This window comes from Hoplias malabaricus, chromosome X2 (genome assembly GCF_029633855.1).
Source record: "Hoplias malabaricus isolate fHopMal1 chromosome X2, fHopMal1.hap1, whole genome shotgun sequence".
Lineage (NCBI taxonomy): Eukaryota > Metazoa > Chordata > Actinopteri > Characiformes > Erythrinidae > Hoplias > Hoplias malabaricus.
In genome coordinates this window covers 4,568,157-4,595,116 of record NC_089819.1, presented here as the reverse complement: position 1 = coordinate 4,595,116, position 26,960 = coordinate 4,568,157, and the positions used below count along the sequence as shown (strand labels likewise).

General features: G+C 38.9%; 1 protein-coding gene across 1 annotated transcript in view; it reads left to right on the top strand.

Moving 5' to 3' along the window:
* Positions 1 to 24,367, top strand: part of LOC136676856 (cell surface hyaluronidase-like) — a 50,227-nt gene extending 25,860 nt beyond the window's left edge. The window contains exons 10-24 of the mRNA XM_066654123.1: positions 152 to 221; positions 3,853 to 3,981; positions 5,427 to 5,515; positions 9,124 to 9,255; positions 10,293 to 10,328; positions 10,406 to 10,561; positions 13,548 to 13,725; positions 15,174 to 15,389; positions 15,775 to 15,986; positions 18,237 to 18,416; positions 18,752 to 18,968; positions 19,449 to 19,550; positions 19,654 to 19,799; positions 20,210 to 20,316; positions 21,577 to 24,367. Coding sequence (XP_066510220.1) covers positions 152 to 221; positions 3,853 to 3,981; positions 5,427 to 5,515; positions 9,124 to 9,255; positions 10,293 to 10,328; positions 10,406 to 10,561; positions 13,548 to 13,725; positions 15,174 to 15,389; positions 15,775 to 15,986; positions 18,237 to 18,416; positions 18,752 to 18,968; positions 19,449 to 19,550; positions 19,654 to 19,799; positions 20,210 to 20,316; positions 21,577 to 21,773 — 2,167 coding nt within the window. The 3' untranslated portion in view covers positions 21,774 to 24,367. The remainder of the gene's footprint in view (positions 1 to 151; positions 222 to 3,852; positions 3,982 to 5,426; positions 5,516 to 9,123; positions 9,256 to 10,292; positions 10,329 to 10,405; positions 10,562 to 13,547; positions 13,726 to 15,173; positions 15,390 to 15,774; positions 15,987 to 18,236; positions 18,417 to 18,751; positions 18,969 to 19,448; positions 19,551 to 19,653; positions 19,800 to 20,209; positions 20,317 to 21,576) is intronic.
* Positions 24,368 to 26,960: the final 2,593 nt, after the last annotated feature.

Here is a 26,960-nt window from a genome sequence, read left to right as displayed (position 1 = left end):
TTGTAGCTACAATTGAAAGAGATTTATGGTAAAGATGCCAAACTTTAACATGGAAATAATGTGTTTACATGTCAAAGAAAGAGAGGGATCCTTTTTATAGTTGTATATTCTCAGAGTTATCACTTTAATCTTCTATGTGTGTGTTCTCTAGAGCTGTGTCTACGTTTTGGATCGCCAACCCAAACAATAACCTGATCAACAATGCAGCAGCAGGTTCACAGGTAAATCTGACTCTGGTCATAAATAAAACGATTAAATCTAGAACGTTTCAGTGGATTTAATTCAAGTCTTTGAAAATTGACTACTGACTGTATCTTGATTGTGGGAGGCATTTGAAAAACTACAACTGCCTTGAGGGGAAATTTTTGGGGTACAGGCTGTTCTGAATTATTTTTCTTTTTCTTTTCTTTTTTTCTTCTTTTATTTGGCCGTTATGTGCAGAATATTGAAGGAAGATGAATGTGATTGTGGTCCTAACTCATATTTACTGTCTGAATCCCTCGAGGGTCAAAACGAGTAGTTAGTCAAATTGAACTATATTTAGCTCTCAAAATGGACCATATGTGTAAGTGGTGTCTGCATGGTTTTGGGTAAATTGTGTGTAGGTCCTTTTCCCTGGCTGAAAGTTTGTGTTATTCATCATTCTGTGGGCAGCATCCTGTGTCCACTGATGAAAGACCAGAGTATGACTAATACAAACAGATCAGCAGCAACAAATGAGCTAATATCTCTGGCTAAACATCTAAATGGGTAACCAACAAGGTAGGTTTGTCTAATATTGGCCAGTGAGTAGATACCGTTTTTTAAAAACTCCAGCAGCACTGCTGTGTCTGATCTCCTTTTACAAGCGTAACACACACCAACAACAAAACCAGCACAATGTTAGTGTCCCTTCTGTGATCCACTACAAATATTACCTACTCTGTAGTAGTCATGTGGAGGTCCAAATCATTAAAGAATATTGTGAAAGAGGGCTTACAAAGTGTGCAGAGCAACAGGTGGACTATTGTCTGCAGGTGTAAAATAGCAAAGAGTACATATGGAAAGAGGTACTGATAAAATTGACAAAGAAAGTAGAAACAAAGATGTGGCTTTAATGTAATGGCTGTTCAGTGTATAAAGTGTATTAGAAAAGTGGGATAAAAAGGGGGAATCTATTGTAATTCTAAAATAATTATAATACATTTATTACATAAGTCCTGTGCCAGTTATTGTTTGTATTATTATCTGGGATTAAAGAGTTAATCTGGTAATAATAGAATTCCTCACAAGTTAAATCTCCTTTCCCACTCTGTTATTAAAAATTTGATTGGCTTTGTGTGTTCTGAAGCTGGTGGTTTGTGTTGATCTGGCGTGTTGTGCGTAGCAGAAGGTTACGTAAACACAGGGATATGCCAGAGGTTTATCCTCTAGTTATTACAGTACCAGGAGAAAATGCTGAATTCATTTTCCAGAGAGAAAAGGGCTAAGGCTACCATAGCTGGCTTTAAATGTTGAGATGTTGTGCATTATGTCTGATTTAGTGGTTTTACACATCTAGCATTATACAGTGACTGCTATTTGATTCTGTGGAGATATAAACTCTTATATACTGTTCTGTCGCTCAACATTACATCTGTCCTCTGTCCGTTTGATAGAATTTCTCAATGGAATATGTTGTGCAAAAGTTATAAATCATTTTTGTGTAACGTGTAATTGTGATTCAAATTCAAATGTTCTCCCACTCTTTTGTCATTGTATGTAAACTCATTCATTCATTCATTCATTATCTGTAACCGCTTATCCAATTCAGGGTTGCAGTGGGTCCAGAGCCTACCTGAAATCATTGGGTGCAAGGTGGGAATACACCCTGGAGGGGGCGCCAGTCCTTCACAGGGCAACACAGACACACACATTCACTCACACACTCACACCTACAGACACTTTTGAGTCGCCAATCCACCTGCAACGTGTGTTTTTGGACTGTGGGAGGAAACCGGAGCACCCGGAGGAAACCCACGGGGACACGGGGAGAACACACCAACTCCTCACAGACAGTCACCCGGAGCGGGAATCGAACCCACAACCTCCAGGCCCCTGTAGCTGTGTGACTGCGACACCTACCTGCTGTATGTAAACTGTATAGAATTAAAATGGACACAACATAACATAACATAAGTACGTATTAATACCCTATATTTACCATCAATATTACCATATTCTAAATCATCTAAACTAAATCTTACACCTAATTTTGTATACAATATTATCCTCAAGAACAGAGCATGATTTGTAGCTCTTTTTCCTTGAAATAACCCAATGACTGCAGTGACAAATAACTTCTTACCTGAGATGTTCAAACTGGTTTCTTTTTAGGTATTTTGTTTTTTGTTAAATAAAATAACTGTGGTCATTTTTATACTAGGCAAGTTACCATAAAATGACAAAAGAGCGGGAGAATGTTTGTTTGTTTGTTTGTTTGTTTTTACTCTGTCCATCCAGTAGGGCTGGGCGATATGGACAAAATAAATCATATCCTGATATATTTTAGCTGAAAAATTATTTTTCTGTGAAAAAAATGTTTTATGAACATTTTATAAACAGAACATTCAGTTTTATGTTTTATCTCAGCCTCATCTCTCAATATTCAAATGAAAATCAAATGTCCTTGTTTAAATATGTTTAAGACAAAGATTTTCATTGGGTGTCTTAACTTTTCCCCATAATTGTACATTGAAAAAAATTGTGTTATAAAGCAAAGCTAAACAAGACATTTATCAAAATAAAGATAGACGTACATGAACAATTACTTTATTCATTTACAGACATGCAGTGTCTGTAATAAAGTACTTTGAAGAACAGTGTAAAGGCTTCGGCTCTGTGCTCCCAGTGTGGTTTTCTGGGAAATAGCTCGTCTGCAGTCACGCGATTTTAATCTCCCAATCTTCAATAAAATGGATAGTCACGCTCAAATATGGCTTAGATGCTACTTGACCATATATCGTCGTCAAAATGTTGTACTCTCACGAGTTGGTTGGAAAGGGTCTGTCAGATTTAAATGTGCATTAGGCAGAGCTTCTTGTGCAAAGAAATCATGACTGGGCAGTTGGTATCATGGGTCAAGAGTTCTAATCAGCTTTTAATCAGCCCTCTTGCTCTACTGTTGAGACGGGGATCATACCCTTTGCTATTTAGTAAACTACCACTTTAGTAATACCATGCCACTTCATAATTTTTTTTTCATAAGGCATAGCGTTAGCAGATAAAGCTTGCAATGCTGTCTGAACTGGTTTAGGGAAACTGTACTGGGACGTGAATGCTTGAGAACAGCAGCAGCACCTCAGAGTTTAACAGCTTCGTACAGAAGTTTGTGCTGCTGTTGTAAGTGGTGGAATAGGCTGGTAGTACTCCTGCATTTTGATACTACCTCCTTTCGGGATTCCCTGCAGATACTCCATTTCTGCCAATAAAATCCGAACCATTTCTATATAGCCAACCCGCTGTTGTTCTTTTTATTGACCAACTCCTCTTCACGCTCTGTGTTACTTGTGTGTGTGTGTGTGTGTGTGAGCACGCGGCTGTGAGCAGGGCACAGTTATTCTTCAGTTTTTTTCTATCTGATGTAGATGATGTGATGCCATGTCAGATCTTGCATGGTTGTTACGAGTGACTTATTGTATCTTTTCCTCCAGTCCCATGGTCATATGTGGTTTGAATCAAAATGTTATGGCATATGTTACGTATCACGATTGTGTCTTTTATGTATTGTGGTAGCTTATGTTTTAAAATATTTAAAAGTGGGGTTATGAGGTTTCATTAGATGGATAATACACTTATGTGTCTGACTCTCTCTCTGTCTCTCTCTATCACTAGGATGCAGGGATTTGGTATATCTTCCACAGCTCTTCCACAGGCGACACTCATGGGCTGGTGCCTGAAACAAAAGCTGAATTAACCCCTCTAGGCATCTTCTACAACAACCGAGTCCACTCTAACTTCAAGGTAAAGCAGTTCCAACTCAAACCGATCTCACTGGGTTTAAGAGGAACTCCATTCTATTCTTTTCCCCAAATTTGAATAATTCAGTCAATATGTTGTAAACTATTCATATCCAAGTGGTTTGATGTGAAATAATTTATTGCTTATTGATTTACTGTAGAGACACTTACTGCCTCTTTTATTGTAGTGGTGATGGGAACCATACAGCAGTATGACTACAGCACGACTGTCCATATATCTTCTGAGTTTAAATGGAATTTAGATATTGACAGAATCTGAAAAAATGCAGTTTCATTGGTGATTTATTTTGCCTTATATCACAAAACATGCATTTAACGAGTTAATCTCACTTCATAATCCACCTACATCAGCATAGATGCTAGTCCCTCCACTTGCTGCATTTCTTGGGCAAGTGCTGGTCAGCACTTTTAAATAAGCGTTTTGAGCTCTGAGTTTATAGGACTCATGCAGGGTTGACTTTTACACAGTAATATGGCCTGTACATGTTATTAAATCTCATGTGTTTTCTTGTTAACTCTGTGTATATGTACAGTACATATAAATAATAGTGTTTTCACTGTAGGAATCATTTATGAGGAATATGTGATATGCTGCTGGTAGTGGAGAAGCATATGGAAGCAATTACCACAATTTACGACACATAAACAAATCATCTTCTCTGTTTCTCTGAAGCACTCTGCTGTTTACAAAGGAGTTCATGGCACACACAACACTCTATAATGCTCTGTTTCAGTAATTTATATGCTTCAGTGGGTTGAGAAATGTTGAAGGAAAGATTAACTGTACTTTGTGTGCTGTTTGAGATGAAGAGGATATTCTTTAAATATGTATATATTCAAATACCCAGTACAGAATTTATGGCTCTGTAGTGAGGAGTACCTGGGAAATTTCAGGTGGAAGTATAGGAACAGCACTGTCCTCCTCCTTCGATCCATGGCTGAGGTGCCTTTGAGCAAGGCACTGAACACACAACTTGTGTGTGTGTGTGTGTGTGTGTGTGTGTGTGTGTTTCACTGCGACAGATGGGTTAAATGCAGAAGACACATTTTGTTGTACGTTGTACAATGACAAATAATTGCACATTGTCATTATCATTTTTTAATCGATTGGTCCTAATATATACTAATGCATTTTACGTAGATTATTTTATTTTAAATTTCAATCCATTACTAAAAGATTCATTCTTAAGAAAAGGATCATGTGAATATTTGCAAATCATGAATTATGAAAAAAATGACTTGAGTCATTAAAATATAGTAATTTTTTTCAATGATCGACAGCATTATTGTCTGAATCTGTAAAGGTTGATCCACAAAATCTAAATTCATTAATTATAAGGGGTGTGTATAAATATTTTGTACATATTTTGTATATTAAATTTATTTGTTAGGGTCTAGGGCTAAATCCGGTCTTCTTTCTTTCACCAGGCGGGGCTTTTTATTGACAAAGGTGTGAAGACGACCAACGCTACTGCTACAGATCCTCGTGAATACCTCTGTCTGGACAACAGTGCCAGGTCAGACCTCTTTTACCTATTCAGATTAATTCTGTTCACACTACAGTTTAGGTCTGGAGCCCATCTGATTAGCCGGATTGTATTGGCCTTTCAGCAATAGTCAGATTTTTATCTGAGAGCTGCTTTTGTCTGGGTACTTTAGGATAGTAAATTGGTAAATTACACTCAGACTAGTAGTGTTGCTGACACACACACACACACACACACACACACACCCTTACCACTCTGTGTAGCCTTTGTGTTAAGTAAACAGGGCAACAGTGATCCTGTGTTCTGAAATAGTGATGTTAGGAGCTAGTGCTTCTATTAATATTCCACCACTCAAAAAAAGGGGATCTATGATCTATAATTTTATGCCTAAATGCTGGAGCTATAATATAGTGTAAATATAGTTACATACTTGTACTTGGAAGTTATTTTTAGCTGTGTGTGTGTGTGTGTGTGTGTGTGTGTGTGTGTGTGTGTGTGTGTGTGTGTGTGTGTGTGTGTGTCTTTGTACCCTGGAGAGTCTGATTCTGTTTACTGAGAAAACACTTCAGTTTAGATTGAGTTTCCTGTCAGCTCACTTGTGTGGAATAAGTGTGTGTGAATGGAAAAGCCCCCTGGCCTCCCATTCTGACCTGCGTGTGTAAACGTTTTATATTACTTTGTTTAATCATAGATATTTTACATACGCTGGCAGACTGACCAGTTTGTATGATGTGTGTTTGTCTGTGTTTACATTTCTATACACTGTATGTTCAAAACTGTCCTGACGCTCATAGTAAGTAAGTTTACAGTTAGTGAATCCCGCTACCTTAAAGGGCACCCATTGCTTACACTGTTGTTCATTAGTGCACAGCCTGTATAGTCTCCACTGAAAACCACAGACCAATAACTGTGATATTCATAAAAACATGCACATGCCTATGCTCGCCTTACTCAGTGCCAGTGACTTGGGTAAATGGGTGTAACGCCTTGCCAGCATTGGAGTGTGGAGCAGTGCAACTGCATTCTTTAGAGATATATGTTTAGGTAGGAGTTGGAGTGAAAGGACTAATCGTCCAATGTCAGTAACAGATCTGACTAATGCTCTTCTGGCTGTATGCTACACAGCAATATTCCAACATGTAGTGTAACGCCTTCCTAGAAGAGTAGAGGGTTCTACTGCTGTAAAAAGCGCCCACTCTTGATCAAAACGATACAAATCACAATTTGAAGACTGTTCCAGGGTCCCTTTTTAAACCTGAACGGACAGGGAGGAATGTCCAAGAGCATTTGGCTGGAGGACCATAGAGCACATGGGGTGGAATAAAAATGCAGCAGGTGAGAAATATTCCTTGGAGCCAGGGCATGGAAAGCTTTAAAAACAAGGAGACTAGCAGCTGCATTTTGGACCAGCTGCAAGCATGACATGTTCAACTGGCAAAGTACAGAGAGTTGCACTAATTAATGTGAGAGGAGATAAAAGCATGAATTACTGTTTAATCTTTAAAAGACAAGCCGCTTTAGACTTTAAAACTCCACACCTGTTATGTCACCATCCTTTAGTTCCACAAGAAGTAGATTTTAAGATGAATTTCTTTCAGGTTTTATTTACTAGATCAGATTTCAGGAGATCAAACCTTTACATCCACTTTTATAGTATTTAGTGGCTTGGCTTTAGAAAAAAAAAAGGCTTAACTTGAATAAAATGCTTAGGACACAAGTTTCTCACAAGTAATCTTCTGGAATTTGAGTCTGTTCCTGCGGACAGAACTGGTATAATTCAGGCAAGTTTGTTGGTCTTCTTGCTCAAACATGCCTTTTCACTTTAGCCCACAAATGTTCGATGGTATTGAGTTCAGGACTTTGCAGTAGCTGCTTTTGTCACACAATGGAGGAAGGTTTAGGATCACTGTATTACTAAGTAATCTTTAAATTTAATGATTCAATCTACTGAAATGCACTAGAGCCCTTTCCTGTAAAACTGCCACCCCAGTGCTTCACACTAAACCCAGCTTATCCTCTAATATATATCTTTTATCTTTTTTTGCCTCTTCTGTGTACTCTTATTATTTATTTCGTCTGGCCAGAAATCACACCTCCAAAAGGCTAGGTCTTTGTCCAGGTGGCCATGCATGAGTTCAGTCTGATATTTAAGTTCTCTGTCTTGCAAGGCTGTGCGGCGCTCTGTTAATGGTGCATGTAAACACCTTTGGTATCGGATGCCTCCTCCTCCTTCACCAGAACACTAGTTGCCTTTGGTTTCACTTGAACTGCTTGGGCCGAAATTGATTCAGCCCTGGACCTTTGTGCCTATTTCTAAACAAAGTAGTGTTTGTGTTTTTTAAAATTTGCATACAGTTGTAGGGCTGTCCTGAATGCCATTTTTAGATAAAACCACTAACACTATTTTTTTAAAATTAATTAATTAATCAATTAATTAGTTTTTTATTATTTATGTATTTATTTATATTTATTTATTTTAAAAAAATATTTTATTTATATGAGACTTGCTACAATGCTCTAATTTTGTCACATCTTTTCAAAAAATATTCTCCCAGAAGAAGTTTGGCCAGTCAATATGAATTTTAGCAAATTCTACCCATGAGTTTTCTTCATCAGTGCAGTTCTTCTGGGTCGTCTTCCATGGAGCAGTCCTCTGTGTGATCAGACCTCGACCTTGGAGGTCACCTTGTGCATCTTTTGGAAGATTTTTTTGGCTCTTTGTCTACCGTTCATGCTGTCCTCCTGTTGAGTCGAGGGTCAGTTTTTTTTTTTTTCCTCTTGCGGCTACATCCGGGGAGTTTGGCTACTGTTGTGTGGACCTTAAATATGATAACATTTTCAACTATAGTCACAGGAACATCAAGCTGCCTGGAGATGCTCTTGTAGCCTTTATTTCTTTTGATTTTCTTTCTTATTTTATAAGAAATTTCCCCCATCACCCCGCTTAAAACCTATGATTGTAAAGCGTCCTTGGGTTTGTGAAAGGCCCTGTGTAAGTTGAACTAATTATATTATTATTTGTAACATGCTTGTCTGTACGATCTTCTCAGACAATACTCTACTTTATTTTCTCTGTTCAATGTGTTGCACTTCATGGTGCCAAACAGCAGAGTGATTGGAAAAGACAATTTGCTTTGCTTTACTCAGTCATGCAGTTGTGTATTAGAAATTGCTTTTAATTCCTCACTTTTCAGGAGGAATGATTCATTTTAGTTTGCTGTATGGTTATCAAAATATATGTCCATGTGTCTGTAATAAATGATTTTAAAATGACCTCTGATGTGAACATAGATATCCATTTTGTCTGGATAAAAATATGTCGTGAAAGTTGTGTAGGTTTTTATCCTAAATGTATGTAAACATTTGACATCAACTGTACATAGTTTGCCATTTCTGTTACTTGAAATCTTGGAGAAAACTCCATTAGCTTGAGAAAGCATCTACATATGGTACTGTTTCAGCTAATCTAGAGTGACACATTAGTTGTTTTTCAGTGGTAAAATGGGGATTCCTGAAATGGTAATTATCAGCACTGAATGATATGGTAAAGTAGTTCATGATAACATTTTAGAAGATTGCCCAGCCCTAGTCAATGTGGTTTCTCACTGCATCTCCCTCCCTCTCGCTCTCTTGTTCAGGTTCCGCCCTCATGAGAATGCAGACCCCAACAAGCCAAGGGTGGCCGCCCTGATTGACACACTCATTTCCTTTAAGAACAACGACATGGGAGCCTGGATCCGCGGAGGTGACATCATCGTACAAAATTCTGGGTACGCAACACATCATTATCCAGAATGTACCAACCCGAGCTCCACCCACAAATGTGTTTAAAGTTAAAATCTACAACCTGGAATTTTGTGTTTTATTCATTAATAATTATATTTATGGGCTCCTGAGTTCCGGCCCTATAATCAAGAGATTTTAAATCAACCTCTGGGGGTGCTCTGTCTGGGTGGGTGGGATGACGCATGTTCTCCTCTTTTTACATTACTAGCCAGCACAGGTTTCTATTAGGCAACAGACAGTCATTGTTTTCCACCAATCATGTTAAGCACAGCGATATTCATTCAGTCCACTATCCACCAAATTGCTGTAAAGCTGCTACTCTCTTAAAAATAAAGGTGCTACAAAAGATTATTTAAGCAATGAAATACACAAACCACTATTGTTTCCATAAAGAACCATTTTGCTAATGTGTTTAAACAGAGAACCTTATTACAGAGTGATGGATTTTTAAACCTCTGGAATTCTGTGAAGCTGCTTTGTGACAACATCAGTTGTGAAAAGCGCTATTCAAATACATTTGATTTGATTTAAACCTTCAAAAGGTTGTTCACACTTGGATATTTCTTAAACAAACATGGTTCTTTATGGAATCAAAAGTAGTTCTTCTGTGGCATCACTCAAAGAACATTTTGTAGGAACTTAATCAGTCTCAAGTTCATTTGGGTAATTATCATGACCGGGACTGGACCTGTGACCAGTGGAAAAAACTGAATAAAATCACCATTCCAGCTCCTCTACTGATTCCAGTTCTCCACTTTTAACTGTGAGAGGAAAAAGTGTTATAATTTTGATGTGTTTGCTACAGCTTTTGTGATTGTATGTATGTCATTATTTATTTATATTTAAATTTTCCTATAAGTCTTGTCCTAGCACCCATAACAAACACAGGAATATGTTTTGAGTGTAAGATGTATGGAATAATTCTGGGTAGGAGACAATCAGAAAAGAACTGCAGCTAATTATATTCAGATTTATATTAATATTTTGCTTAAATATTTCTCTGCTTTTTGTTTCTTTACAGTTTTGCAGACAATGGAGTTGGATTGTCATTTGCAAGGTACGGCTTGTGTGTGTTATTCCTCCAGCCGAGATCAATTCAATGTAATTCACTATATCTCTATCTTTATCTCTCAGTGATGGGAGTTATCCTAAAGATGCGGGCTCCAGTCAGGAGGTGTCAGAGTCTCTGTTTGTTGGGGAGAGTAAGAATTATGGCTCTAATGGAGGGCAAAATAAATACTGGGGTCTCGGAGGAGTGGACGGCAAGAACAGGACACTGCCCCGAAACAAGTGAGTGATTGAAATCTCAGCTGACCTTTGCTCTCAGGGAACATTAGTCATTTTGTTTATTAATATAAGCCGCTCCAGTATTTTCAGTCGACACGGGCAGTGAGTAGTTACATTCAACTAACTACTGAATTAAATATTCAGCGGATTTGTACCTTCCAGAATTATTTTTATTCATTTCTGTTTACTTAACATGTTTAATTTGATGGTGTTTTGTTGCTTTGCTGCTTTGTGTCTGTCTTTTTAAAGCTTTAGCTTTTTTTTTTTTTTAAGTTTTAGTTTTGTAAAAGTATTCATTTTAAGTTTCCTCCCAGAAATGTTCATTGACTGCTTTGATAAACATGATTCATCCAAAAATGTTGCGAAAATCACAACAGGGAATTGTGGTGCATCATGAGATGTTTGAATACTATGCAAATTTTTCCTTATGGCTGTGACTGCAATGGCTCCCTAATCCCTGATTAGCATTGTGCTATATAGTGAGGCACATAACTTAATAACATTAAATAGGATCTGTTCGAAATGGCTCCCTATGTTTTCAAACACTACTACAAAATGATGGAAACTCAAAATAATGCATTATATAGTGAATAAAGCACAGTTTTGGACAAAGCACTGTTTTTTTGTTCTACTTCATTTAATGGTGGTGTTCACAATTAAAAAAAAAAAAAAATACCTGTACCATAGGTGGGTAACGTTGATGAAGGTTTGCTGTAGATGGATCTGACTCTAAATTCAGGAGAGTGCTAAATTTATGAAAGTAAACACATTTACAGAAAAGTTAAACTTTAGCCTCCTACAAACAACAGCCCCCCCCTTATACATACTGTTCCACCTTAAAGGAACAAATGAGAGAACAGCGTTTCCCACAATCGTAGATGTCGCCTTTAACAGGCTGGAGCCTCCATCAAGGTGTGCATTTTACAATGCCCTCTGTTGTGTCATGAGCGCAGACATGTTCAGTCTTGAGGCTTTATGGGCATGATTAATGGTAGGAAAGCTCATTTTCAAATAATCAGTTAATACACCAATCTGTCTTGAGTATCTGCCCATCCCTAACGCACTTAAGTTCTTGTGCTGATAGATGATATATGTGTACTTGTAATCAAGTTGTATTTTTACTTCTACTCTCCTGGGAGGACTTCACAATAGATGTTTGATAGCCACATAAAAATTCTACTGCTGGAAGATTAGTTCCCCTTCAGCTTATCCCAGAAGTACAGGATTGTGCTTCATCGCTCCAGTGAAAACACGTCCCCTACTCCACAGACCAGTCCTTGAATTGTGTCCGCTGCTCTGAGAGTCTTTTAACTGTCCTGGCCTAAGGAATCCATAGCAATCACCACTTTATCACTTTATCATGATGTTTTTATGGTGAGGATTTTAAGTGAAAGGATCTGTCAGCTGTTGATCCTTTTTTTTTGCAGAGGCTTTCCTTTTGTTTGGCGCTGACCGCTGCTTTCTGTTTTAGAATTAGAATCACTTTATCGCACACAGAGGAATTTGTTCTCCACATTTAACCCAATCCATTTAGTGAAACATACATTTACACACACACACTGGTGAACACTAGGTGACAGTGAGCACACATGCCCGGAGCGGTGGGCAGCCTTAGCTATGGTGCCTGGGGAGCAATTTGGGGTTAGGTGCCTTGCTGAAGGACACTTCAGTTATGACCTGCTGGTTCTGGGGATTAACTGTGTTTATAAAACTCCATAGAGCTGTGCACAGCCACATTGAACTTCATGTGTTTTACTCTAACCCGTTACATTGAATAAAGTTGTAATTGTAATTCTAAAAATGAACAAAATGTTCTTGGTTTTCTTTGTTCTTTGGTGGTAGATGGCCTAGTATTTATTTTTAAATAAAATTAACAAGAAAAACACTGATGCTGGTGTTTATATTATGAACAAAACTTTGTGCTCCTTTTTCATTTTTTCATGCCTAATTTCTCTTTGTTATTATTATACATATGAATGCATTTTAATATTCATTAATTCATTCATTATCTGTAACCGCTTATCCAATTCAGGGTCGCGGGGGTCCAGAGCCTACCTGGAATCATTGGGCGCAAGGCGGGAATACACCCTGGAGGGGGCGCCAGTCCTTCACAGGGCAACACACACTCACACATCCACTCACACACTTAAACCTACGGACACTTTTGAGTCGCCAATCCATCTACCAACGTGTGTTTTTGGACCGTGGGAGGAAACCGAAGCACCCGGAGGAAACCCACGCAGACACAGGGAGAACACACCAACTCCTCACAGACAGTCACCTGGAGCGGGAATCGAACCCACAACCTCCAGGTCCCTGAAGCTGTGTGACTGCGACACTACCTGCTGCGCCACCGTGCCACCCCCATTTTAATATTATATCAATTAAAAAGATTATTTTTGAGAACTATTGTTAACATTTTTAGGAATCCCTTTCTTGTTGCCTCTTTTTTTTTTTAGAAAAAAACCCTATGTTTCCAAACACTGATCACTTTTTTGGACACACCCACCTTGTATTTCCAATCGCTGGAAGCTTTTTTACTTCCACACACAGTTACTGGCCATTATTAGATACTCCCTTATAATACCTTTTACTTCCAGTTGCAGACAACTTTATTAACAACTCATTTACTTTCATCTGCTGGCCACTTTATTAGAAATAGCTTCCTCCTACCTTCACCTATTGGTCACTTGATTCTTAACACCAACCTTTGACTTACTGCTCACCTCATTAGAAATTCCCACCTTGTACTTCCAAGTAGTGACTATTACTTAAAAGCCCGAGCGAGTGTTCCTGTTAGGCTAAGAACGGTCCACCATTTACCAGCCAGTGAGCATTGTTGAAGGGCTAGAGGATGGTTAACTCAATGTGCACCAGCTGTTGGGCAATAGTCTCCAAACCAAGGTTTTTTTTTTTTTTTTATAAAGTGACTGAACAGCTTCCCTGGTGATTCACTGTTTATGACTGCATGTGTTGTTTCTATCTGCAGGACATTTCCCATCCGTGGTTTTCAGATTTATGATGGACCGGTGCGGCTTTTGCGGAGCACATTTAAATCATACATCCCAACGTCCGAGCGCTTCACCAGTGCAGTGGGCTTCAACCTGAAAAACGTCTGGCAACTCACACCAAGAAACAACTTGTCCAGTGTCTCCTTCCTGCCCAGTGTGAGTCTCTCTCTCTCTGTCTCTCTGTCTCTTTTAAGTTCAGAAATAACTACTTAATTATGAGAGAGGGTAACATTTTAGAAAATGTAATTTAAATATTGTTGATCATCCTAATTTATGATTCGTCCAGGCAAACCTGAAGTTCAAAGATGTATAAGCATTTTGAAGTTGGGAAAACTTCTTCTGTGAATAGTGTCTTTGGATCTCTGAATTTTTATCCTACAATTTTTTTTTCTTGAAAGGAATTGCATTTTCCAGAATAAAGGGCAATGTACAGGCTGTGGAAGAGCCTTTTCCTAAGTCCTGTATCCAAGAGTGTGTGGAATTTCTGAAGCACTGTGCCAAACCCAGACCGCTGGCATTTTCCTTGTTATTTTTTTTGGACTCAGGCCGGGGCTTATAAACGGTTCTGGTTTGGGCTGTAGGGGGTTAATGGAGGACGAACCCATTTTTGTAGAGTTTTACTAGTCTGTTTTTGGGGTCTTCACCCATACAGCACTTTATATCAATCCCCAAGGATCTCAGTTATTACAAAAAGCTGACTTGTGTATTGAAATGTGTATTCACTGCCCCTAGTGTACAAACCGTACTTGGACCGACTCAGTCACTTTCATTTCTTTGTTAAAGTACATTAATAAAATACAAGTTATCAACTTTTACATTGTGGAGAGGGGCAGAAATCATTGGGTTGGAAATTAAGTCCCTATCAGATATGCAGCTAGCCCAGAACTTTTCAGGAAGTTGCCTGGTTTGAATCTTTTGTACCAGACACTACCCTGACTAAAGTCTTTGTAATGTTCAAGTGTGAAAAGGGCCAGTAATCTGCCAGAAAATCACAGTGAATTTGTCTCTTAGCCTAGGCCCATGCCTAAATCACGTGGAACATTTCCAGCTGTGAGAATACCTCAGACATGGAAGGCCCCCCGTTATACACTACTTTTGTCAAAGGGCAGCTCTGGAAATTCTCTGGACATATTCCATAATTCTATGGAATTTTCACAGCCCCTAAAGCAATATATATATTTTTTTCTATAGTGTTCGACTTTACCATATTTTTTGATTATTACAGTTTCCATTTGTTTTCAGGTGACTTTTTGTTTCCCAGTGCAATTTACAGTGATTTTCCACATCCAAAATTCTGTCTTAAAAGCTGCTTGCATTCTCTACTACTCCTGGTCCAAGTTTATTCCAAACACATTTGGTCATAATGGAGGTCTGGACTCTGGAGCAGCCAAAAATTCTTCTTCTTTTTTTTATTTTATTTTATTTTATTTTATTTTATTTTTTGTGTCCATTTCCATTACTCACTCGGCTTCTTGACAGCTCAACATCCGTTCAGACGGAGACATCTCTCTCTCTCTCTCTCTCTCTCTCTCTCTCTCTCTCATATTTTTTTACAGTCTAATATTTCTATTACCTATTTACTCTTGACTCTGTGAATCCTCCAGGCGACGCTGAAGGCGTTTTTTGGGCGGCCAGGTCAGTGGTTTGAGGGCAATGACCTGGATGGCGACAAGAACTCCATCTTCCACGATGTAGATGGCTCAGTCAGCGGTTTCCCCGACACATACGCGGTCAGAGCCGACAATTACCTGGTCCGCCACTCCGAGTGTGTGAGCATGCCACAGTGGAATGGCTATATGTGCAGTGGACGCTACGCTCAGGTCAGGAGATGAACCCCACTTTACATAGTTTTGTTGAGTTTCTTAGTTCACTACTACAGAGAACACGCATATGGACCTTTCTATTGACAGGCATTATTTATTTGCTGAAAATTAAGATGCAAAATTATAGCAGGTTTTATTTATTTATTGTTTTTTATTCAGCAAAAACTAGTAATTTTGAATAGAAGATACAAAACATGTTTGACCGGAGGAGCTCACTCCATTGGATACAGAACAATAATGCTTAATCAAATGAAAATTAATAAGGAAAATTAATTTGCAAATATTTAAGATTTTCGCCCGTTATATAATTAGCATTTAACCTTTTGGACCATTCCTAAATAATATGCTCATAATTGTCCTCTTCACTCTCCGTTATGTACAGGTTTATATAAAAACACAAGGCGTGCCCAACCTGAGCCTGTCAATCATCAGGGATGATTATTCTGATAAACCACTGGTGCTGAGAGGCATCAACAATCAGGGGGCGCTGTCGCAGCAGTACCAACCTGTTTTAATGATGAGCAAGAGTTACACACTACACTGGAATCGAGAGGCACCCAAAGAGATCGTCCTCTCACTGGTCAACTTCAATCTGTAAGTTCAACTGAGCACTTAAAGATGCAATCAGTCATTTTTTCCAGTGTAATTCACCCGAAATGAAGAATCAAAATGATGTGTAGTCCATGAATGAACCAGTTTATGTGGTGTCCATGTGTAACATAGTTTAGGTACAGAATCACTGATATATTTGTCAGTGTAATAACTGTTACATAACATGAAGAAGATTCATGGGAGAAAAAGGATTGGTTTGTGGCGATTTAAAACATATTTCCCTCCAAAATCTTTTGCACTGAATGTAAGGTATTTTGTATAATTTGTGCTGTAGTTCGAATGTTAGATCCTCTTTTGTAAGTCGCTTTGGATAAAAGCGTCTGCCAAATGCATAAATGTAAATGTAATGCAAATTCTCCCTTGAATTTTGGATATGGGGTGAGGAATATGCTGAAATCTCTTTAAAAGTTAAAGAGGATTCACTTGCATATAGAATGTATTGCATAGTTCAGTTCTTGTGCTGGGGGGCACGGTGGTGCAGCAGGGTAGTGTTTTAGTCACACAGCTCCAAGGACCTGGAGGTTGTGGATTCAAGTCCCGCTCCAGGTGACTGTCTGTGAGGAGTTTGGTGTGTTCTCCCTGTGTCCGCGTGGGTTTCCTCCGGGTGCTCCGATTCCCTCCAACGGTCAAGAAACACGCGTTATTAGGTGGATTGGCGACTCAAAAGTGTCCGTAGGTCTGAGTGTGTGTCGTGAAGGACTGGCGCCCCCTCCAGTGTGTGTTCTGACTTGTGCCTAATGATTCCTAGTAGGCTCTGGACCCACTGCGACCTTCAACGGGATAAGCGGTTCCAGACAATGAATGAATGAGTTCTTGTGCTGAGTTCTTTGATGTGAAACAGTTGATTATAGATTCAGATTTCTTTATAGTTGTGGAGTATGGAACCAGACATCACAATAGACATACCAATGTACAAATATAGACATTTTATTTACCATCCATGACTACCTGTGAAGGTAAGTAATAATAAGGTGAAATGTGATAAATCTGGAAAAAAAAGTATTCTTTGAGGACTATTGATGACCATCTAACCTTTAAATGTTTTGCATGCAAAGCTGTGACATGCATTTTTTTTAATTGTAAAAGATGGTAAATTGACCAAAATCTCAAAACTATTGCAAAAGTATACATTTCATGTAATGGCTTTTTGTCACTGTCTTTAGAGTCATTAATCTCTGTAGACCTCAAGTTTCTATCAACAACACTATAAAGAATTCTGATTCATTTCCTAAGTATCAAATCAGTCTGATTGACTGAAGATCTTCTTGAAATATACTTCAATTTTAGTTTAAGGTCCTACTACCTGCATTTGCTCCTAAAGGCCTATGTCCCGCATCGGCCACTGCGCTCCTCCACTGAACGTCGCATTGCTTTACCCAACATCCGCACTAAGCAATCCAGACTGTTCTCTTCCATAGTTCCCAGATGGTGGAACAAGCTGCCTACCTCCACCAGAGCAGCGGATTCCCTCGCCGCTTTTAAGAAACTCCTAAAAACTGAGCTCTTTAGAGAACACCTGCATTAGCCAGTATAACTATCTGATGCGTATAGACATATTCTTTTAATGTTGCATTGTTCAGTGTTTTAATTTTCATATTTTTTGTACTATCATTGTAAGTCGCTTTGGATAAAAGCGTCTGCTAAATGTAATAAAGTAAGGTCTTCCCTAATTTTAATACAAAAGACCAATTTAGCACTGCGTAGTGTTATGAATAATCCACATAGACTTTATCATGCATAGGTTATAACCAGTGGTGCTGCTAAAAATAAAACTCATAGTACGAACAAGAAACATCCACAGGAATTTTCAGCAATCTGGAAGGTTCCAATGAAAGCAGGAGTTTGTGCAGGGCACACTTTAAGCTGGGGGTGGAGGGGTACATAGTACAATATTGGCAGAGTGGGCTTATTTGTGGACAGAGTGGACGCAGCCAAAAATCGCAACTCATTATCAAGCAACTTTTAAAAACCAACTCATCTGCTGTAATGTGTAAAAACAATGAACAATACCAAAAAAAAAAAAAAACATGTATACACGGTGGGTTAAGGATTACAGCTGCCGGCGCCAGTGGATATAACCACATTATCTCAGAACTCTACCTGCTGTGCAAAAGCAATAATGGCTCTGATTTCAGCTGAGGCACTAAAAATTAATTTTAGAAGCCATTATTGACTTGAAATGACCATAAAATGTGTTCAGAGTGAGTTTGTGTTAATATCCTGCTTTTCCAGAGGAGACTGGGCTCTGCTAGGCCTCTGCTATCCACCCGACACAGTCTTCCAGGTGATATCGGACATCTATGACCGGCAGAGCAAGTTTGACGGAATGGAGGACTACGGCTCTGTTTCCTCTCTGACAGACTTAGAAAAACGATCTCTGGACAGGAAGTACTTCTTCGATAAGTCCACTGGGTAATTTGTGCATTACAGCCTTATAGATGTGTGATATATATATGAACACAGTCTTAGGAAGTTTATAAACCAGTGAAAGAGAATGAAATCACTCATTAGAATGTGTCTTAAACCTTTTAGATATTGTATAAATCACATTTGTTCAGACATGCATGTGTGACTGTCTGTATTATTTCAGCAGAGATTTGTTCTTGGTCTTTTCCTTTATCGTGTTGATATTGACATGATTATAGTACCTAGTATTAAATAGCTACTACCTCTATAAGACATTGGTAACTAGAGATGATATTTCAGAGGGTCCTGAAGCCCAACCTATTACTTTGTCTCCCCACCAGGCTCCTGTGGCTTTACGTTCGTGCACGGTACGGACGTGACGGTCACAGCTACTGCTCCATCCGAGGCTGTGAGAGGGTGAAGATCATGGCCACCACTAGCACCAAACAAACAGGCAACTGTACCTCCGCAGCTTACCCCAAACATAGCCGAGAGCCCAGCGCTGTAGTACCTATGCCCCGACCGGTCCAATCTTGCAGCCGATGTGGAGCCTCCAAGGTCAGTCCCCTTCCAGTCAGAGCCTGTCGTTTTTACTGTTCAAACTGTTTATCACATGATGATCACATCTGTATGAGCTTTGTTGGATATCCCGTTCCAAAACAATGGGTTTCCACTTTAAAAAGAGTTTTCTTCAAGGTTTTGGTGTGTGCTCATTTATCAGGTCAAGAAGTGAAGCTGGGCTCAAGCCTGGCTCACAGTACTCCACTTTATTCCAGTGAAAGATGCTAATTCAGGTGGGGATCAGGGATCTGTGCAGGACACTGGAGCTCCTCCAAATAATATTCATTAAATTACGTTCTAATGAACCTCACTTTGTGCACCCAGAGTCATCTGTTAAACTGCCAGACAATGTTTAATTCGTCAGTCCAGAGGTGTTTCCATTTCTCCATAATTTGGTGTTTTCATTTGTGTTATTTTTAAAATATTGTTATGAAAAATATTTGATTTTATTCTGTAATGTCTTTCTCCTTTCTGCAGCTGGCCTTCTCAAGTGACCCAACTATCAGCTACCTCCAAACCCAGATCAGGTCCCTCAGCATTGCAGAGGAGCAGAATAATGACACTCAAGCCTTCATCACTGTGAGTAACAACAGTTTTAGCTGCTTGCCATACTGATCAATAAACACATGGTAAGTGTTTAATCAACTCATACCCTGCTGAATAATTCTCTGACATGACACAGGTGAACGACAAGCAGTTTCACCTCACCAAGACCGGCTTTCTCATGGTCTGTGTAGATGCCTGCACTGGCAAAGTCACAAAGCAGTCACTTTTTCCCAAAATGGACGCCAAAATGGAGCAGCATTTCAAATCTGGGATTCCAGCGAGGTAAGATGACAAAAGATGCCCTTGTCATTCTACCTCACTAATCAATTTGTTGCTGAGTGCCACCAAATCCAAAAGCAAAATATGTTCCAATATCTTTCTAGAAGGGAAGCTGCTAATGGAGTATATGGGTAACATCTCACTTTAAATGTCCTGAATTACTAGTAATGCTGAATGAGCAAGTGCCCACAGAGGTTTGTCTGTATTGTGTGTGAAGGATGGCAAAGGTTTAGATTAGTCACTGTGGAATAATTACCCTGAAAAATTGAGAAGCAGTGATTCTCTATGGACAGTTGATTTAAATGTGTGTAATTATATTTTAATTATTATCATACAATAGATACCAATATAATATAATGAGAATCTAAAGTAATGGATATTTCTCTAAGTCCAGCTGTTGTGATTTTCCTCAGGTCAATTGTCCTGCTAGCCTCCAGAGGGCAGCCTGAGGGATTTGCCAGTGTCGGGCAGTATCTGGTTGCACTGGGAGCAGCCAAAGTTGCAGACTTGCAGGGGAAAGGTGTGCTTTTAACTGTAGTTTTTCTTGTTTTGTCAAAGGATGAAAGTTTGTAGTGCCAGTCTCACCCTTGATATATCGATATACAAAACAACATTTATTTTTATTGTGGTAAAATACGTAAAAACTGATTTTCTGTGCATATTAGGAATATGGTGTTAAAAAAAACGGAATTAGATGTTTTCTGTTGCACCTGAAGTGAATCACGATTATTCGCATTGTCCCTTTTTAAGACTGAAACTTTTAATAACAAATATTTAAATGTTAAATAAAAGAATCGATTTAAGATTAACAGAGTGGAATTATATTTATATTAGTAATGAATCTATCAGTTTGAAAATAGAATCACAGCAATAAAGTTAAAATGCTAGTACTTCCTTGTATTTTTGAGAAGGAGGTAAATGTGTAGTGTGATATACCTGACAAACTGGCGAGAGGGAGACATATTTTTTTATTTTTTTTTAAAATATATTTCAGTGTAGGTAGGTTGTTTGTTTGTTTGTTTGTTTTTATTGTTATATATATATAGTCTTTTAGGGCGTCACAGTAGCGCAGCAGGTAGTGTCGCAGTCACACAGCTCCAGGGACCTGGAGGTTGTGGGTTCGATTCCCGCTCCGGGTGACTGTCTGTGAGGAGTTGATGTGTTCTCCCTGTGTCCATGTGGGTTTCCTCCGGGTGCTCCGGTTTCCTCCCACAGTCCAAAAACACACGTTGGTAGGTGGATTAGCGACTCAAAAGTGTCCGTAGGTGTGACTGAATGTGTGGGTGTGTCTGTGTTGCCCTGTGAAGGACTGGCACCTTCTCCAGGGTTTGTTCCTGCCTTCTGCCCAATGATTCCATGTAGGCTCTGGACACACCGCGACCCTGAACTGGATAAGAGTTTACAGATAATGAATGAATGAATATAGTCTTTTAATTTGCTGACTAAAAGTTTCAGGGAGAACTTTAGCATCAGACACAAGCTTTAATTAAGTAAATTAATGCTAGAGCGCAGTGCATGGCTCAAACATGGAAATGTGTGTGTGTGTGTGTGTGTGTGTGTGTGTGTGTGTGTGTGTGTGAGAGAGAGAGTATAAGGGAGTTTGGTGTGAGATTTCATACAAAAAATATAATCTGTCATCTAAACATAACTGTAGTGTGTGTGTGTATCTATATATATATGTAATTGATGCAGACCTGATTCATGCTCTTAGCTTCATCTGATTCATCTGATTAGCTTTTGCTAGATAACAAAAATTAATCTTTTCTCTCTTTTCTTCTAGGAAGTCTAGTCTTCTTTGGTTTCCATGGGTCCCCCACACCTCAGCCGTGGGGGACTTTACAAATCAGTCAGGGACAGGAAGGAGTGGTCCTACAAGAGAGATATATCCCCCTTTCCATGGAGGAGTACAACTGCCCCCCACCCACAGATCCACCCCTACGCAGAGATCTGGAGCTGCTGAGGAAAGCCCTGAGTTAAAGACCTGATCCTTTCCTGAATGTGAACGAGACGGACAACACATTGAATGTGAATCAATGAGCTTAATTTATTTATGGTAACAACATCAACAACAAAAAAAGACTGTGGGTGGGGTGTTTTAAATAATCTGCTGGTTTTTGTGTTTGAATGTGAGAGTGCGATTGAGAGAGTGGAGCAAGAGAATGTGTACGTTTTCTGTTGTTTGTTTTTTGTCCATGTCCATGGCACCGTATGCTGCACTTTTTCAACAAACTATTTGAGCAAGTGGAATTTTTAAGCATCTGTAATGCTGAAAAAAAGCAGTTTCACCAATTTTCTTCTAAATTTCTGCTTAATTGAATTGACTAATATGTAAACCAATTCATTCAGAGTCTTTTATTTTAAACCTTTTATTTTCTTTTCAATTCACTGCTGAACAGTTCAACACTTTTGGAGGAGAAAGCTTACCAAAGCCCACACAGACGAAAATTATGAAGGGGCAGATGTGGGGCCTTCATATCCATCCAGACACGGTGATGTCAGTTGTGCTCTTTTGGGCTCTTGGCCTTAGCCTCACCATGGCTGGGATATCACCTGGGACCCAACTACAGAATGATCTAAACAAAATTCTACACATTATTACTGATTTATGACTTATTTACAGTGGTGGTGAATGAAACCAGATATCAATATTTACATCATAGATATTGCATTTTATTTACTATCCAAGACCACAAGTGAAATATATTTCTACTATGTTGTTATATGGAATGTTGATATTGTTAAAACCATGGTATTGGGCCCAAAGTCTATTCCTGAGCCCATGGCTCAAATTTGAATTTCAGTTATATATGATTTTTGATGATGCTCTGGGAGCTGCTTATTCCATATAAGGTCTAGCTGAAGTAGCAGTAAGTGTATTGCAGTAAATATGCGCTGAACAGCAGCAAGAATCAGCTACCGCACCAAGATTTATGTGTATTCCTTTCTGGAGACGATGTTCTTGGGGAGGACACATTCTCTGATACGCTACAGAGAAAAGATTCCATACATTTTAACTTTGTGGCCATGTTGCTGAGCAGAAAGCAGGAATCTATGGTGTCATTAAAATTAAACGCGACTGAATATCTTTCCTGGAGAGTCCCGTTCCTCTCACCATCAGTGTAAACAATTCTACCCGCAGTATATTATTATACGATGAAGCTTTTAACATCTCTGTGACTTTGTTTACATTTTGAATTATTGAATTTTGGAAAATTGGTGGAATTTCCTTTTAACTAGCCAGACCAAATAAGAAAAATGAACTGAGATGTGCTACAGTGGCTTTATTTTTCAGGGAACAGCTGGGATCTGTTTCAGGAAGCGTTCAGGTAGATTTATCTTAAGTAGAATTAGTGATGTCAGAAAGCAGGAAATGTCCCAATTCTTTCCCCAAGCCGTAAAGCCCTCTTCGAACACTTTCATCATGTTGTCGAAGGGCAAAAATATATATTTTGACAAAAGTAATATCATGTGAACACCCGATACCATCAAGCGCACACCTGAAATAACCACATGACCTTAAGATTCTAATCGTATCTGATGCTCACTTGATAGTACGTTATTCACCTCCTGACATCTTGGGCTCACAAAATAATACCTGTACCTGGTGCTTACCAAACAGTATCTGGCATTCACTTCTCTGATGCCAACTCAGTAGTATTTAGAGGTTACTCAGTATATAACATTTGTTGTAAAATATCTGGTGGCAGCCTGATAGCATAATAAATACCTAATTGTATCTGATGGTTTCGTAATAGTATGTGTTGCTCACACTCAGTTAAACCAACCTATTGTACAGTTTTAATATTAGGTCCAAAAAAAAATCTAATAATAATAATGATAAAATCATATTCTGAGAATCAAATCACGCTTAATAGAAAAAAGTGGCAGATTGATGGGGAATTTTCCCATTTTCAAACTTTCTGCAGAGCTCCGTCACTGTGACATCAGCCATGTTATCCAGGGCTGTTTAACTGAAATGGTTCATTGTATGGAAACAGTCAAATGACTTTACATTGTAAAATACATTGGCAGAGGGTTACATGGCGATGTCAGAAAAAAGCAGTTCAATTCCATTCTTCCCTCTATTACAAATGATATTTTAATTAAAAAATCTAATCTTAAAATTCTTGAAATAGCGTCTCTAGCATCAGAGTATTCACGACTTTAAAATTGTTATTTTCTGTGAGCTTTTCACGTCTTTACAATGCGAAACTCGAGTGTCTGGTTCTGATTCAGCAGGTTCCTCTAGAACAACATTTCACTTCTAACCTCTCTGCAGGACTTTTACGTGTTGATAATGGAATTGTGCAGAAGTTTTGTAAAAATGGTTGAACCATGGAAAACGTCCTTTTTGTTCCTTTGTTAACCACTGTATTGTAAAGAGAGATTTATCAGTAGTAGAGGAAGAAAGACTGCGTTGGCTGTATGAGAAAGTATTTTAAGAATGTCAAAGGTCTTGTTGACACAATACTTGTGCCTTTTTTTTTTGTTAAATAATGTTATATTTGTTCAATGATCAATTTGTTCTTTTTTCAGTAGTAAAACTTTTGAGGGGGTTTGTGGGATGATGTGTTGATAAAAACATTTATACTTTGTGATAAGAAAGTGTTGGTGTTCTTGTACATAATACATTGTCCAGTCCAGACTTGTTCCAATGAGTGATATAGTAATTTAAAGTTCATCCTTTTTAGACAGATGTCCACTGAAAGTCACCATAGAATGCCCCAACAGCAGGCAATGAGGATATATGAAGCACTAGGCTGTGGAACTGTGTTCTCTGGACTGACAGAGCCCCAGCCAATCTTTGGTGGGCCTGAACCAGTATGGAAACTCGCTAATATTTATATGGCTGAACGCCATCGAATCCTCACAGCAATGTTCTACGCTTTCCAGATAGAACAGTAGACGCAGTAAAATGTGGGCAAGCTCATTGGTATTGCCCTTTTGGGCAGTTGGAGTAGACTTGTGAACTATACCCAATTGAACTACAGTATTCTCCCTCTTCTAATACACCTGATGCAGCTTTGCCAGTTTGTTGTCAAAGCATTAGTGCCGTGTTTAAGCCGGAAAGAAGCCAAACGAGGGGTTTCCCTGACCATCTGGATCCGAGGAAACCTGCTGGAGAGAAGCGCACTGCCATTTGGCAGCATCTGCCACAGTGTAGGCCCTACCACCAGCCACCATCAGGGGGCATAGTTGGGCTTTTTATTTTCTCTTCCTTTATTTATTTATTTATTTTAGGAGCGAAGTATTATCTTTTATGCTTTCCTTCTATGACCCCTTTTTGCCATGCTCTTCATCCGCCGTGGCCCCCCCTCCTCCTCCTGTTCCTCTTCTACGCGACACTGATGGTAGAAACCCAGCCAAAAACAGGCCTGCGATTCTGAGTGAATTACCTCCCGAATTACCTGCCTGGGAGTTTGATCTATTAATGCCGGTATGAATTCTGACAGGCGCTCCACAGGCGGCTCTGTCACACCTCGTCACTCTCGTCCCGCTGGATGAAAAATGCAGGTGATGGCAGCGGCTTGCTTTTCCGCGTACGTTCCTGTAGATAACGAGATGTTAAATCATTCCCTCTAACAAGTCGTTTAATATTTTCCACTCTCAGCTTCGTTGTTTCTGTGAATATATAATTCTACAGAAATCAGTGCCTACAAAATCCAGCATAAATGGATACACAGGCAATTCAAGAAAGGAAATATTGTGAAATGTGCCCAAAAAAAACTTTTAAATGAGATATAATCATGCTCAGGTGAGTGGTGGGAGGAAAGGTAAACAAACCAAACAGTTGAGACACAATGCAGAGTTGCAGGGTATTTAACTCAATTAAAAAAAAAAAAAGACTTTCCTCTCATCTGCACACCATCATCAAAACATTCAGGAAACCTGTGTGTAAAGGTCAAGGAGCAAAATATAGCTTTGAATCCCTAAAACAGTTCCCCAGATGAACTAACTATCGGAGTCTTCAGCCCACCAACGGTCATTAAGTTGAATGGAAAGGTGAAGGAACACACGGGTAAAACGTCGTTATTCGTGCTAAATGCATTTCTTTATTTGGAGAATGTAGCAGACAAAACATTTGGGAAAACTGCAACAAAGTTCATCAAATGGTATTTATGTACTTTTCCATTTTACTAGCTTTGCACGTACTGGCCCTGCTTTCTGGGAATTGGGTTTATACATCAATGAACCAAGACCAAGACATGAACTAATGAGCTAATAATGTCTTCAGTGTCTTAATGTTTGGCTTCATTTTTGTGTAGAGACTAAACTACTCCGTTCTTTTCTACTTTTGTCTATTTTATTCTACTCTTTAATCCCCTCCTACCCTACTGTAATCTAGTCTCCATTATTATATTGCATTGCACTTTATTCTTTTCTATCGTTCTCCAATATGTCCCAAACCATGTAAGCCTTTGTTCTATTGTTCTGTTTTGTGTACGTTCCATTCCATTCGGTTCTACTCACTTTATTACACATGCTTCTAACTGAAATATCGATACAGACACAGGCACTAATGAAAACATGCCATTCACACTATTGTTATTAACACCGTGAGGGTCGGTCTTATACACATTCAGACCCCTGATGTTTTCTGTATTTTTCATTAAAAGCATGCTCCAGTAGATAAGACAGACAGCAGTGTGTTTTATCTGCTGGCATAAGGCCTTCTCTCTACGGTACTAACAGCTTCAAATCCACTACAAGGCTCCGCTAGACTCCATTAAAGCACAGACACAGAGTGTTGTCTTTCATATATTACACACAAATTGACTTTATTTTCATACAATTGGCTTCTGTTTTAAGCTTGGAACCGTGTCTCAATTCAACTCGTAGTTCACTATGTAGTGAATAACTATCTCTGGAATAGATTGGAGTGACTTGTTTGGGATAAGTGGATGGCTTGAGGCTTTGGTAAGTGATAAGAATAGATTTTATACAACAGCAGGAGACTTGTATGTTTGGGGAAAGAAGGAACGGAATAAAGGGACTTAACTCTACAGCAGTTAATGCCTAGGAAGTGATTAGGCTCTGGAAAATAACACAAATAATAAAATGAATGAAATATAACTACACATAACTAGGACTTGTCAGTCCTACAGCCTCCATCTTGTGCTTAGATCTTGGAGAAGTTTTGTCTGTGATATGCAGTGGATCCCA